The sequence below is a fragment of the Macrosteles quadrilineatus genome, unplaced genomic scaffold (assembly GCF_028750875.1).
Source record: "Macrosteles quadrilineatus isolate MER2022 unplaced genomic scaffold, UCM_ALF_1.0 Scaffold_1__1_contigs__length_201487025, whole genome shotgun sequence".
Taxonomy (NCBI): Eukaryota; Metazoa; Arthropoda; class Insecta; order Hemiptera; family Cicadellidae; genus Macrosteles; species Macrosteles quadrilineatus.
In genome coordinates, this window is record NW_026542594.1 from 108,421,514 (window position 1) to 108,435,873 (window position 14,360).

The 14,360-nt window shown below is 39.2% G+C and overlaps 1 protein-coding gene across 2 annotated transcripts in view; it reads left to right on the forward strand.

Moving 5' to 3' along the window:
* The first annotated feature begins 3,898 nt into the window (after positions 1 to 3,898).
* The window catches only part of LOC128982950 (uncharacterized), a 141,310-nt gene continuing 130,848 nt past the window's right edge, over positions 3,899 to 14,360 (forward strand). For both annotated transcript variants that reach the window (XM_054402063.1, XM_054402054.1), the window contains exon 1: positions 3,899 to 4,122. In XM_054402063.1, the coding sequence (XP_054258038.1) occupies positions 4,116 to 4,122 (7 nt within the window). In that variant the 5' untranslated portion in view covers positions 3,899 to 4,115. The remainder of the gene's footprint in view (positions 4,123 to 14,360) is intronic.

Consider the following 14,360-nt stretch of genomic DNA (forward strand, 5'->3'; position numbering starts at 1 on the left):
TAACTAAGATAGGTATGGTTTTGTTTAATTTCCGGATTAAAACATCATTTGTTTATGTTTATAATCCATGCCGGGTCTTTTCTAATATTCGTGGTCTAATCACAGAATACCTCGATGCACTGCCTATCTTTAAATCAAAACATCAAACTCGCAAAGAAAAATTATTATAGGGGTATAATTTCAGAATCTAACAGGGATCCAAAATTATTTTGGGGCATAGTTAGTGAAATATCGGGCAGGAATTGCTCTAAGGACCATTTTCCATTTGAAAAAGTTTTACCTGGTTCTTCGAATAATGCGAACATGAAGACTAAAATAGCTAATGATTTTAATAAGTTCTTTACATCAGTGGGTTCTAAATTGGCCAACTCAATCAATTCAGCTGGGGCTCCAGTCGTAAACGACGCTGACTTCTCACTCGACACGAATTTCACATTCAACACGGTCACACACGCTGACATAGAACGTTACGTCCAGGGTCTGCGCGGAGGGTCTGCACCTGGCCATGATGGTATCTCGGCCTTTGTTCTTAAAGAAAACATCCACTCTCTATGTGCTCCTCTTCTGCACATTGTCAATCTTAGCCTGACATCTGGTATATTCCCAAACGAGCTGAAATTGGCCAAGATCATTCCATTGCACAAATCCAATGATTTCACAGACATGAATAACTATCGTCCGATTTCTTTGTTAAGTGTAATCGCTAAGCTATTAGAGAAAATATCTAAAGACCAACTTGTTTTTTACCTCCACCAGTGCAATATATTAAGTGAAAATCAGTATGGTTTCAGGAGTGACAAAAACATATCTGATGCTTTATTCGATATTAATAAATGCATTAACGAGGCAATTTATGGCAACAAACGAAGTATGTTAATATTTTTAGACTTGAAAAAAGCTTTTGACTCAGTGGACAGAAGTCGATTGTTGCGTAAACTTGAGCTTGTAGGGGTGCGCGGCACATCGCTCGCTTGGTTCAGCAGCTACCTCTCTGATAGGCTACAAACTGTCGCACTTGGTGAAGTGTCAAGCGATGTTTTGCCAGTGGAGTATGGTGTGGTCCAGGGTTCGACCCTTGGTCCTGTTTTGTTCCTCCTTTATATTAATAATATTTCTAAAATTCAAACAGAAGGAAAATTAACATTATTTGCTGATGATACTCTAATATTTGTAACCGGATCATCCTGGGAGGAGGTTAAAAACAAGGCTGAATCAGACCTCTGTTTGCTAAAAAAATGGCTTGACCAAAATGTATTGTCTCTTAATATATCTAAAACCAAATTCATGCCAATTTCATTACGTAAGATAACCGAATACAAACTTGAAAACCTATCTATTCATGTCTGTGGAAATCATTCCAATAACTCTTGTTCTTGTAGCAAAATTGAAAAAGTTGATTCATACAAATATCTTGGTATTGTTTTTGATTCAAAGATGAAGTGGTCGGAACATGTTGAATATCTAACAAATAAATTACGCAAATATATTTATGCATTTAGGCAACTTAGTGATATACTCGAAGAGCAAGAAATTAAAATAGCATACTATGCATATGTTCAATCTTTGTTATCTTTTGGAATTATTGCTTTTGGTGGTGCTTACAAAACTATCTTGCAACCTGTTTTTGTTGTACAGAAAACAATACTTAAAGTTGCTTTTAAAAAACACTTAAGATATTCAACTGACGACCTTTTTGTAGAAACGGGAGTTTTGACAGTCAGACAGTTATTTTTAAAATTTATTTTAGTTCACATGTACAAAAACTTTGATAATATTTTTATAAAAATTACTCATCCCCACAATACGCGCTTTTCTCGAAATGTTGGTATAAATGTTCCACAAACTTTAAAATCATTTTCACATACGAATTGCTTTCACTTAACCCAAATCATTTATCGTAACATGTGTAACAGATATCAAAATGTCAACATTTTAAATTCACCCTCTCTCTCTCTATTTAAGAAGCATGTTGTGGGGTGGCTTGTTGGACTGAGTACAGAGGACACCGAGGCCGTTATCGCGTTGGGCGGACCTGACCGTTGACCCTACACAATCACTGATACAACACCTTCACTGACTGACCAACACACCACACTCCACCTCTCCTCTCCAATCTTCACCAGATTTTTATAAATTTTCTCAGTTTTGTACAAAGAGTTTTTTATCGTCAATTTAATTCACAGAAGAAAACTAAACATTCAGTTTCAAGCAAGAAAATTTTTTAAAATTTAGAATTATACGAATTATTTTTTGTTTTCCTATACATTTTTCTACCTCCCATCTAAATTAACCTTTTTCGCAACTCGAGTCTACGCACAGGCCCTGCCTATGTAGACTTTTTCCTTTGTTATAGAAGGTTTTTTTTTGCACATTTTTCGTTTTATTTCTACAGAATATAATTTTTCTTTTGTTATCCAGTTAGTAATGTTTGCTGTATTATATTTAAGTAAAAAAAAATACAATGTAATTATATGTATATAATTTATGGGAAATAAAATATTATTTCATTCATTCATTCATTCATTCATTCATTTCATTCATTCACCTATCATTTTACCTTTTGAATTCAAGTGAATACAATTTTCTTTGTGTCTTGCTTTCGCAATCGCCATTATATGGCACAAGGGCAATCCCTGACTATCGCCGGTTTAAATTTATAAAATGCATGCTTTTCACACGTATCTTGCGTGCGCACATGGTGGTAGGTAAGCATAAAAACTTATATATATATATATATATATATATATATATATATATTTATACGCCTAACGAAAAAGTTATATTTTTGTTTTTGGTATACATTTTTATGATCTCTTATATTAATACATGAGGGCTGTTTTTTGTGAACACTACTCCTCCCTTATTTGTGGACAAATTTCAACGTTTAAGGTGTTAAAAGATTCGGCTCAATTCGTAGTTTTGAATTAAGGTTTTATACTTTTATAATTTAAAAGTTCCTATCCTTAAGAGCGTGAGACCCTATCAAATGTCTGGTTTTCATCATGTTATTAATTGTATTACCTACCAACCTTTCTTCAGAAAATAAACTAAAATTTCCAGAAATGCTATAACATTAACTTTCTCTAAATTAACTGAATCAAAGTACAATATAGTTAGTGCTACAGAATATAAATCTAACCGATTTACGACCAGAGTGCATGGTGGCGGGTTGTCGAGGTGGCACGTTGTCGCCATGGTTGTCGCCTATGAGCGAGGTGGTGCGTTGACGGCACCGAACACGGAGCGTACACGTCAACCCACCACTTCGTAAAAGAGTGGTGGCGGGTTGACGAGGTGGCACGTTGTCGCCTATGTGCGAGGTGGCGGGTTGCCGACATCGAAAATGGAGCTTCACGACAACCCGCCACCTCTGATAAAAACTGGTGTTGGTGGGTTGTCGTGGTGGCATGTTGTCGTGGTGGCATGTTGTCGTGGTGGCATGTTGTCGTGGTGGCTCATTGACTTGAGTGTGTACGACAACCCGCCACCTCGGAAAATTGTGTGGTGGTGGGTTGTCGTGGTGGCTTGTTGTCGAGGTGGCGGGTTGACCTGTACGTACACGTCAACCCGCCACCTCGGTTTTTTTGTGGTGGCGGGTTGACGCCTCTGACCAAAACACCGAGGTGGTGGTTTGACGTGGTGGCGCATTGACAGCGACCCGCGGTTTGACGTGGTGGCGCATTGACAGCGACCCTTCTAATTACACACAATATACGTAACCGTAGCCACAGCGTAACCAATACTAATACCATACTCCAATAATACCATACTCCAATAATACTCCATAATACCAAAACATACTCCTAATACTCTATGTTTCCTAATTCGCGCCATTTACATTATTCCAAAAATCCAGCCCGAAGGACGAAGACGAAGGTAGAGGTAGACACAGCGAACAGCGTCAACCAACACCAACAGTCAACCAACATCACTTAACATCAGGTTTTCACTTGAAACGTTGCATCTTACATTTAATTTCATGTTCTCATTCTCAATTATTTAGTGAGTGTAAGTCAAGTCAACTTAGTTAACCATTGTGGGGTAAAGCTTTAAAACATACCTTTTGATATTCGGTGGTATTAAATGTATATTTTAGTTGTATGAATCGCTAAACTATGTCTGGTAAGTACAAGGCAGAATTAGGATTAGGACTAACTTTAATCAAAATGCTTTTTATTTATAAGCCTAGAGACTTGTTGAATAAACTTAGCTGATTTAAGGCAGGATATCCTTGCACATTATTATTTAACGTAAAGAGTCAAACTATGCCAAATGTCCCAGAAATGTTTGGCCAAGTAGGCTAACTTCGACAGGTTTTTTGGTGTAGCCTAGGCTAGCCCTAACGGCCTGGTATAACTTATGATGTGACGTTTCCTAACTGACAAAATCATGAGAGCCTATTTTTAAGGTCTAGATGTCACAATTCTTATCATGATTAATCCTAGACCCAGTTTTTATTTGGTCATTGAGATCTTTTTAACCAAGTTTTGCTTTGAGAGTTAAAATTTTAGCAAATTCCTACTTTATGTCCATATGGGATTTTTAGTAGGTAGCCTAGGGATAATGTTGTAAAAAATTAAGGTATTTATTCCGTATAGGTGCCTCCAAAAGAATTTTTAATTTTTGTTATCTTACTTTATAGTTTTTTACCTCCTGAATCCAAATACTGTATACCATTATTTTTCACCGCTGATGAATATTTCTCAAGATATCGCCGTAAAAACATACTTAACATTACAATAAACAAGATAACTTAGGATGGATAACATTTCAAGTGATTCTGTAGTCAAATAACTTAAAATGTTCTAATAGGAATTTCGTCACATTATGGAGATATAGATGGACTGGTGGACTAATTACATGTAGGCCTAGTTTTTATTTAGCCATGTCAGGGTGGTAGGTCGTGCTGTATGTGAATTGGTGGCTGCATTACCGTAAGTGTTTTGAAGTTAGGTTAGATTAGGAAGGTAAAGTTTAGGTTATAATGTATCGAGTTGTTAGTTTATGTTGCCTGTTGCAGACTGTTTTTGTAAAATTAAAATCCTGAGAAAAACACTCAAATTACTATTTCAAAAATGCAAGCATTGGTTTTACTATTACTGGCATAGAAGTGAGAACACAACAGAGTTATAGAACTAACTTTATTCTCTGATAAATTGTTAGAAAAACTCTTTTCCATAAATCCTAATACACGGGCGAGCATGTTCGCGAGCATGCTCGTGACGGTGTTGGCGACGAACATGCTCGCCCGTCTGTGGGATCCGTCGCGGCGAGCATGTTGGGCTCGGCGCTCGGCTCGTCAGACCTGGCGAGCCCGAACACGAACATGCTCGCCCGTCTGTGGGGACGACCAATATGTTCGAGAGCATGTTCGCCGCTCCAACTTGGGTAGAGATAGGCTAAATGATTCCATCGATGTAGCCGCTACTGTGTTTCCAGTTACACTTGTGGACTCATTACAAGTAACCGTTCCGATTCCAAACGATTACTTCATACCGCCATTACAAAGTAGCCGCAATAGACAGATTGCACTTGTAATCATCACGGTGTTGATACTCTGATGTATTCCAGTTACAGTAATAGATTTAGAATCAATGTTGACAGAAGCTAAATAAATATTTATTTGTGTTTGTAACGCAATAAATAAAAGAGTTTCCAAAATAGAGGGTTCATCAATTAAAATTTGTATATTATTACACAAATGTATAGGCTACAATCAATTCTGTATTAATTTGTCACAATAAATAATTCTAAGAAAGGCTAGAATAAGCAAAGCTACGAGATATGTTTTTGCACGATGATGGAATTTTAACCAACATTTATTTTCAAACCATAGCGGATGAAATAATTCCGATAACTTAAAGCCTGGCACACACGGTAAATTTTTAGATCAGCCGATTACAAAATCGGCCAAAAATAAATCGTCCCTGATTTATGTCTAAGAAATAATGTGTATGTTGACCGCGGGAGACGATGATGACGTTCCCGAGACCGCGAGAGACGATGATGACGTTCCCGAGACCGCGAGAGACGACGATGACGTTCCCGTGACCGCGGGAGACGACGATGACGTTTCCGTGACCGTGGGAGATGACGATGACGTTTCCGTGACCGTGGGAGACGACGATGACTTATCCGTAATCGCGGAAGATGACGATGACGTTTCCGTGACCGCGGGAGATGATGACGACGTTTCCGTAACCGCGGGAGACGATGACGACGTTTCCGTGACCGCGGGAGACGACGATGACGTTTCCGTGACCACGGGAGACAACGATGATATTTCCGTGACCGCGGGAGACGACGATGACGTTTTCGTGACCGCGGGAGACAACGATCGATGACATTTCCGTGCCCGCGGGAGACGACGATGACGTTTTTGTGACCGCGTATGACGACGATGACGTTTTCGTGATCATGCATGCAGACGATGACGTTTCCGTGACCGCGTGAAACGATGATGATGTCCAACTGCCGCGGGATATGTTAGTGATTTTGCTGCGATCGCGCATGCGGACGATGACGTTTCCGTGACCGCGGGAGACGATGACGACGTTTCCGTGACCGCGAAAGACGACGATGACATTTCCGTGACCGCGGGAGACGACGATGGCGTTTCCGTGACCACGGGAGACAACGATGATATCGCCGTGACCGCGGCAGACGACGATGACGTTTTGGACCGCGGGAAATTATTTGTTAATAAATTATTCCAAAAATATTGCGGGAAATTATTTGATTTAAGCTACGATCGAGGAAGATTATGATAACTTTACTGTGATCGCGGGAGACAATTATAATGTTTCCGCTACCACTGAACAATATCAGGATTTTTTCACGACCACGGAAGACAGTGGTGATGTTTCTGTTACTGAGTGAGATATTCAGGATTTTTCAGTTCTCGCAGAGAACGATGATGGTGTCTCTACGACTGTGTTAGATGATTTCAATATAACCTCGAGTTTGGCTTGACCAAAAATTTCAAAATGGCACTCTTCTGGAAAGATTTTTTATATTTTTTTTGTAATATCTTCATTTACCTTTAACGTGGTATTTATTTAATGGAAATGTGTTTAGAAGGGTTTAAAACATAATTTGGCTACGTGCAATTTTTGTAATTTCTGCATTATGATTTCTCTAGGCCACTTGGAAAACAACCCATTACTCCAAAATTATACAATATGAAAGTACATAAAGCCAGGGGTTGGTGTAGTAATCCTTAAGAACATTTGGTAAAATTGAAATTATCAGTACAGTATTAAGAATCTATTTTTCAGTTGTCTGTACAGAGATTCGAAAAATTTTGGTATCGACATATCACTATTTTTAGGAAGTTAATTGCAGGTTTAAGGATTAGTTTTTAATTTTTGGATTATTTAATCAGTAATATATAAAAATTGAATACTTGTGTCAGGCAATATTACAGCAATTATATTTTTTTCCCCCTTAACTGAAAACAGGCCTGTTCTTGATCCTGTCAGCGCCCTAGGCACAACTAATAGCAGCGCCCCATAGCAATACTGTTAGGGTGTGCACCTGCACCTGCCAAAAAAACCCGGGAAATCCGGGAATTACATTTGAGTTTTTTTATACCGGGAATGATGGGTGAATTTTGTATTTCTACCTGGAATTTTCATTTACCGCGAGCGCGCATGACAACAGCGGCGTTTTCGTGACCGCAGGAGGCAGTAAAATGTCTAGACATGGCCACGAGGGATGATCAGAGTTTTGCGGAGATCACAGAAATAATGTCTACACAACCGTGGGATATGATCATGATTTTGCCTCGATCGCGCAAGCGATGATGTTATCTGCAGAGCCGCGAGGCATGATAAGAATATTGCCACGATCGTGGAAGAAGAGGATCTCCACACGACTGCAGGATATGATTAACATTTTGCCACAATCCCGGAAGACGATGACGATCTCCACACGACTGCGGGATATGATTAACATTTTGCCACAATCGCGGGAGATGATTACTATGTCCAATACTACACGATTGGGGGAGACGATAATGATGTGTTTACGGCCGCGAGGGATGAACAGAATTTTACCGCGATTGCCCAAGATGATTATAATGTCCATACGACCGCGGGAAAAGATCAGAATTTTGCCTCATTCGCGGTAGACGATGATAATCTCATCACGACCGCGGGATATGTTCATATATTACCGCGATCATGGAAGACGATAATTATGTCAACACGGCCGCGGGAAACAGTAGAATTTGCCCTGATCGTAGGAGACGATGATGATGTCTCAACAACCGCAGGAAATAATTCACATTTTGTTGCAACTGCGGGAGACGATTACGATGTCTACATGGCCGCGAGGGATTATCAAGGGTTTACCGCGATCGCATGCAAATACAACCAAAATTTTTTTTATTTTCCAATTTTTTGGCGCCTCCCAAAAAAGCCAATCGCCTCGTGCCCTAGGCACGTGCCTACCGTGCCTATTCGGTAAATCGGCCCTGACTGAGAATGCTCTTTCCGATAACGAAAATAGCGAGCTGTGTTAGAGAGCTAAAACAGCATTGCGGAAGTTGGTGCAAACACGTTGGAAATTTTAGTATGAAAGGTACGACCTGAACTACCTGGATTTTTTTTACTTGTGAATTACCCATGAATTTTTTCTGGTTGGCCTGGTGGACACCCTGTATTTTTCCTACATAAAATAATTAGTCTTTCAAACACTAGGCTATAGGCTGCAACACGTTTTTAGGTTCAGCTGGCAAGTGGCAACACAAATAGGTGCCCTAGAGAAAATAGTACCCGGTCCGTATCACTCCGCTATTTTTCCTAGCCAAGAAATGTGCTCCGCGACTTGAGAATATAGTTCCGTATGTTTTTGTAATTTGAAATGGTTTCCGCGCCTTAAAAAATGCTTTGAAGGTATTTTCTTGTTTATAAAGATCGTAGGAATGTTTTAAAAACGTTTAAAAGAAAAGTCCAGAAAGTTCAGAAATACCGAAACGATAAACACGAAATGACACGTTAAATCGTACCGTAGTTAAAATACTCAATCAGCTGCTCATAGTATTATTATCTTACAGTTTTGCCAACCTATTTCCAATTGTACACGGATTACGTGCATAATAGAACCACGCTGTTTTGTGTTGTTTCGTTGGAATCCTGATGTGCGCCAAAGTAAACCGTTCGACAAAGTATAAAGCATACGACAAAGTATAAATATGCAGCAATTAGCAGCTTTCTGTACTATAAACAGTACAAGGAAGCCAACTTTGTCGGGTGACTGTAGGAAAATGTACTTTGTTGAATTAACCTGTGTTTGTGCTCTTCTATTTATATAAAAAAACATCGTATATATTAGGTCCATCTGATAGTAAGTCAGAGACTTTTAAATGGACTGTTTTTCGAGCGGAGCGAGCGAAGCTCTTATACTACACTCCTGCTTTTGTTTTACAAATACTCATCCTGAACGGCTGAAGTGATCTGCACGAAATTTAACACAGAAATAGTAACTAACCATGGGAAGGTATAAATCTGAAATGGTACAAATCGGACCACAGGGTTATTTTTCTCTACCTGAATTTACACTTTTGGAAATTTAACATGGGCCTTATGAGTTAATTAGTTGCCAAGACATTATTTGCAAGATAACAATAAAATAGTAAACAAGGGACGCAACATATGTTAGTGAATCATCTAAATAGCACAATACACATACCGTACAGAGAAAAAGGGAAGAACAACGTAAATTAATATAACTCAGCATAATTTACTACAAAATGAATAACCAATAATTATAGTCACCGGAATAAGGCTGATGCAAAATTGACTTTAATTAATCCAAATAGCCATTCCATTTATGTGAACCAAATATAGGCCTACAATTGAGTTTGGATACTGCAAGTAGACTTTGCGTTTTATGTGAACTAGACGTGTCAATAATGCAGACTTTGAATAGATACTGTAATTAGGAATTCCATTAATGTGAACCTAAGATACCACTGAGTTTGGATACTGCAAGTAGACATTCCCATTGGCATGAACCAGTTGTACCATTGACTTTGGATACTGCAAATAGGCATTCCATTATGTGAATCAAATGAACCATTGCTTTGGATCCTGCAAGTAGACAATTCCATAATTTTTGTGAACCAAATGTACCATTGAGTTTGGATACTGCAAGTAAACAATTCGTTTATGTAAACCCGACGTATAATTGACTTTTAATACTGCAAATAGACATTCCATTTATTTAAGTGAACCAGAAGAAACCCTACCATTGATTTAGGATACTGCAAGTAGACAATTCATTTACGTGAAGCAGACCTATAATTGACTTTGAATACTGCAAATAGACATTATTGAGCGGAGCGAGCAAAGCGAGCGAAGCTCTTATACGTCGACTTTTATGCATTTTGTAATACGCAAACTCCTCCTAGACGGCTGAATCAATCGTTTTCAAATTTTGGATGGTGATAAATACCATATCGGTGAGTGCCAACATCTATAAAAAATAACTCTCAGGAATCCGCCCCACTGGGTCTCAAAGTTTCAATGTAATCCTTATGGAAGCAGTATTTGACACATAAACAAAGACATATGATCAGCTGTTGACTTTTGAATGCAGCAGATGAAGAAATAGCTGATAGCATTATTCCACAGATATTAGAACAGAAACGGTATGAATCATAAATATAATCAAATGACGACACTAGCTTGAGGTCCATGACGTAGGAAGTGCTAAAGGAAGTACTAAAGGTGAGCAGTCTGGAGTGTGGAAACTGTTTATGACGATTAGATTTAGGTATCTGCATTCCTAAAATTCTATGGGAAGGGAGGAAAACGGGTCCGCGACGTAGGAAGTGGTGAAGGAAGTACGAAAGGTGAGCAGTCTGGAGTGTGGGAACTGTTTATGACCATTAGATTAAGGTATCTGCAATCATAAAATGCTATGGGAAGGAAGGTAAACAGGTCCGTGACGTAGGAAGTGGTGAAGGAAGTAGTAAAGGCGAGCAGTCCGGAGTGTGGGAACCGTTTATGACAATTAGATTTAGGTATCTGCATTCTAAAAATTATAAGGGAAGGGAGGAAAACGGGTCCACGACGTAGAAAGTGATTAAGGAAGTAGTAAAGGCGAACAGTCGGGAGTGTGGGAACTGTTTATGACGAGTAGATCAAGGTATCTGCAATCCAAAAATGCTATGGAAAGGGAGGTAAACAGGGTTGTGGCGTAAGAAGTAGCGAAGGAAGTAGTAAAGACGAGCAGTCCGGAGTGTTGGAACTGCAGGGTGTCTACCAGTCGGGAATTCCGGGAAATTCGGGAAAAAGTCGGGGATTTTGAAAGGTCGGGAAAAGTCGTGAAAAAGTCATGATTTTCGGCCGAAAGTCGGGAATAATCTAACCTTTCAAAATTAGGGATGAACGGGTCCCAAAACTTTAAAAAAATGTTCTGGATCTTATATTCCTGATCATTGGGACGGGATTACATTTGAGGGGTGGGGGATGAAACGAAAATGCATCGGAATTCCAATTCGATTCAGTGATGATCAAAATAACGATTTGAATCATGGGCATTCAGTGTCCATAATATACGTTTTTGAATCAGCATCCATACGTTATGGAATCAGTATCTATATACGGTATTGAATCAGTATCCATATACGTTATTGAATCATTATCCAAATAGCTTTTTGAATCAGTGTCTATACGTCATTGAATCAGAATCCATATACGTAGTTGACTGTTACATTGATAATGTTACTTTGACTATCAGTATCCATATAACTTATTGACATTATTCAAATGATTTACATTAATTATATAAGCTATTCATTGAGATGAGACATTGCTTAGCCATACAAGTTATTACCATCCAAGTACATGGCATACACTGAGACATTGCTTAGCCATACAGGTTATTGCCATCCAAGTACATGGCATACACTGAGACATTGCTTAGCCATACAAGTTATTACCATCCAAGTACATGGCATACACTGAGACATTGCTTAGCCATACAGGTTATTGCCATCCAAGTACATGGCATACACTGAGACATTGCTTAGCCATACAAGTTATTACCATCCAAGTACATGGCATACACTGAGACATTGCTTAGCCATACAAGTTATTACCATCCAAGTACATGGCATACACTGAGACATTGCTTAGCCATACAAGTTATTACCATCCAAGTACATGGCATACACTGAGACATTGCTTAGCCATACAGGTTATTGCCATCCAAGTACATGGCATACACTGAGACATTGCTTAGCCATACAGGTTATTGCCATCCAAGTACACGGCATACACTGAGACATTGCTTGACCATACAGGTTATTGCCATCCAAGTACATGGCATACACTGAGACATTGCTTCGCCATACAAGAAGTTATGTATACCTTGTAGTTCTGATTCTATCCTCTTATTTTATCATTGTAAACCAATTGAAAGATTCAGTATTTAAATCTTACAAAGGTTTTTATTTGTTTACACCCAAACATATCTTTATTTATAAAATGAATAAAATAAAATAGGTAACATAATTAACAACATGATGCTGCAAGTAAAAATTATGAAATAGGCAAGAAGCTCACTGATATTTCCAGAAATACTGGTTCTTCTAATGTATGATTGAAAACAGATATTTCACTCCACTGAGAAGTATGAATAGAAAAATTCCATGTTGCTTCGAATCGAGTTACATCAACATTTTTTTAAATCGAATCGTTGCTTTGAGTTGAAATGTTTTGCTGCTTCACACACCCCTACATTTAATACGGGATTTTCTTGGCATGTGATACGTTTCGATCGTCAGTGATTTCGCTGGGTCGTAAGTGACAACATATGTTGACGTAGGTACCGTGACCGCGAGACGGAAAAAGGTGTAGTAACATGGAGAATGGACCGAGTTTTTGGTCGGGATTTATATAAAAATGGTAATGAAAAGTCGGGAAAAAGTCGGGAATTCCATTTGAGAAATCTGGTAGACACCCTGAACTGTTTATGATGATTAGATTAAGGTATCTGCAATCATAAAATGCTATGGGAAGGGAGGTAAACAGGTCCGTGACGTAGGAAGAGGTGAAGGAAGTAGTAAATACGAGTAGTCTGGTGAATGGGAACTGTTTATGACCATTAGATTAAGGTATTTACAATCCTATGGTGCTATGGGTAGGGAGGGAAACAGGTCCGCGACGTCAGAAGTGGTGAAGGAAGTAGTAAAGGCGAGCAGTCCGGAGTGTGGGAACTGGTTATGACGATTAGATTAAGGTATCTGCAATCATAAAATGCTATTGGAAGGGAGGAAAACGGGTCCGCGACGTAGGACGTATGAAGGAAGTAGTCAAGGCGAGCTGTCCGGAGTGTGGGAACTGGTTATGACGATTAGATTAAGGTATCTGCAATCATAAAATGCCATGGGAGGGGAGGAAAACAGGTTCACGATGTAGGAAGTAGTGAAGGAAGTAATCAAGGCAAGCTTTCCGGAGTGTGGGAACTGTTTATGACCATTGGATCAAGGTATCTGCAATCCTAAAATGCTATGGGAAGGTAGGTAAACAGGTCCGTGATGTAGGAAGTGGTGAAGGAAGTAGTAAATGCGAGCAGTCCGGAGTGTGGGAACTGTTTATGACGATTAGATTAAGGGATCTGCAATCCTAAAATGCTATGGGAAGGGAGGGAAAAGGTCCGAGACGTATGAAGTGGTGAAGGCAGTCGTCAAGGTGAGCTGTCCGGAGTGTGGGATCTGTTTATGACGATTAGATTAAGGTATCTACAATCTTAAAATTCTATGGGAAGAGAGGGAAACACGTCCGCGATGTAAGAAGAGGTGAAGGAAGTAGTAAGGTGAGAAGTGTGGAGTGTGGGAACTGGAAACCGTTTGTAGCAGTTATATTAACGTATCTGCAATGCTGAAATGCTATGAGAAGAGATGGAAGCATCCCCACGACATAGAAAATGGTGAAAGAAGTAGTAAAGGCTAGCAGTGCGGAGTGTGGGGAATGTTTGTGGCAATTAGATTAACGTATCTAAAATACTAAATTGCTATGGAAAGTGGTGAAAACAGGTCCACGATGTAGGAAATGGCTTAGAAAGTAGTAAAGTATGAGCATAGTGTGAAAACCGTCTGTGGTAGTTAGATTGATGTATCTTTAATCCAAAAATGCTATGAGAAGGGAAGGAAACAAGTCTCTGACGTTGGAAATGGTGAAGGAAGTAGTAAGGCTTGCAGTGCAGAGTGTGGGAACTATCTTTGGCAATTACATTAATGTATCTGCAATCCTAAAATGCTATGGGAAGAGAGGGAAACAGGTCCACGACGTTGGGGGTGGTGAAGGAAGTAGTAAAGGTGAGCGTGTTGAGTGTGGGAATGGATTAAT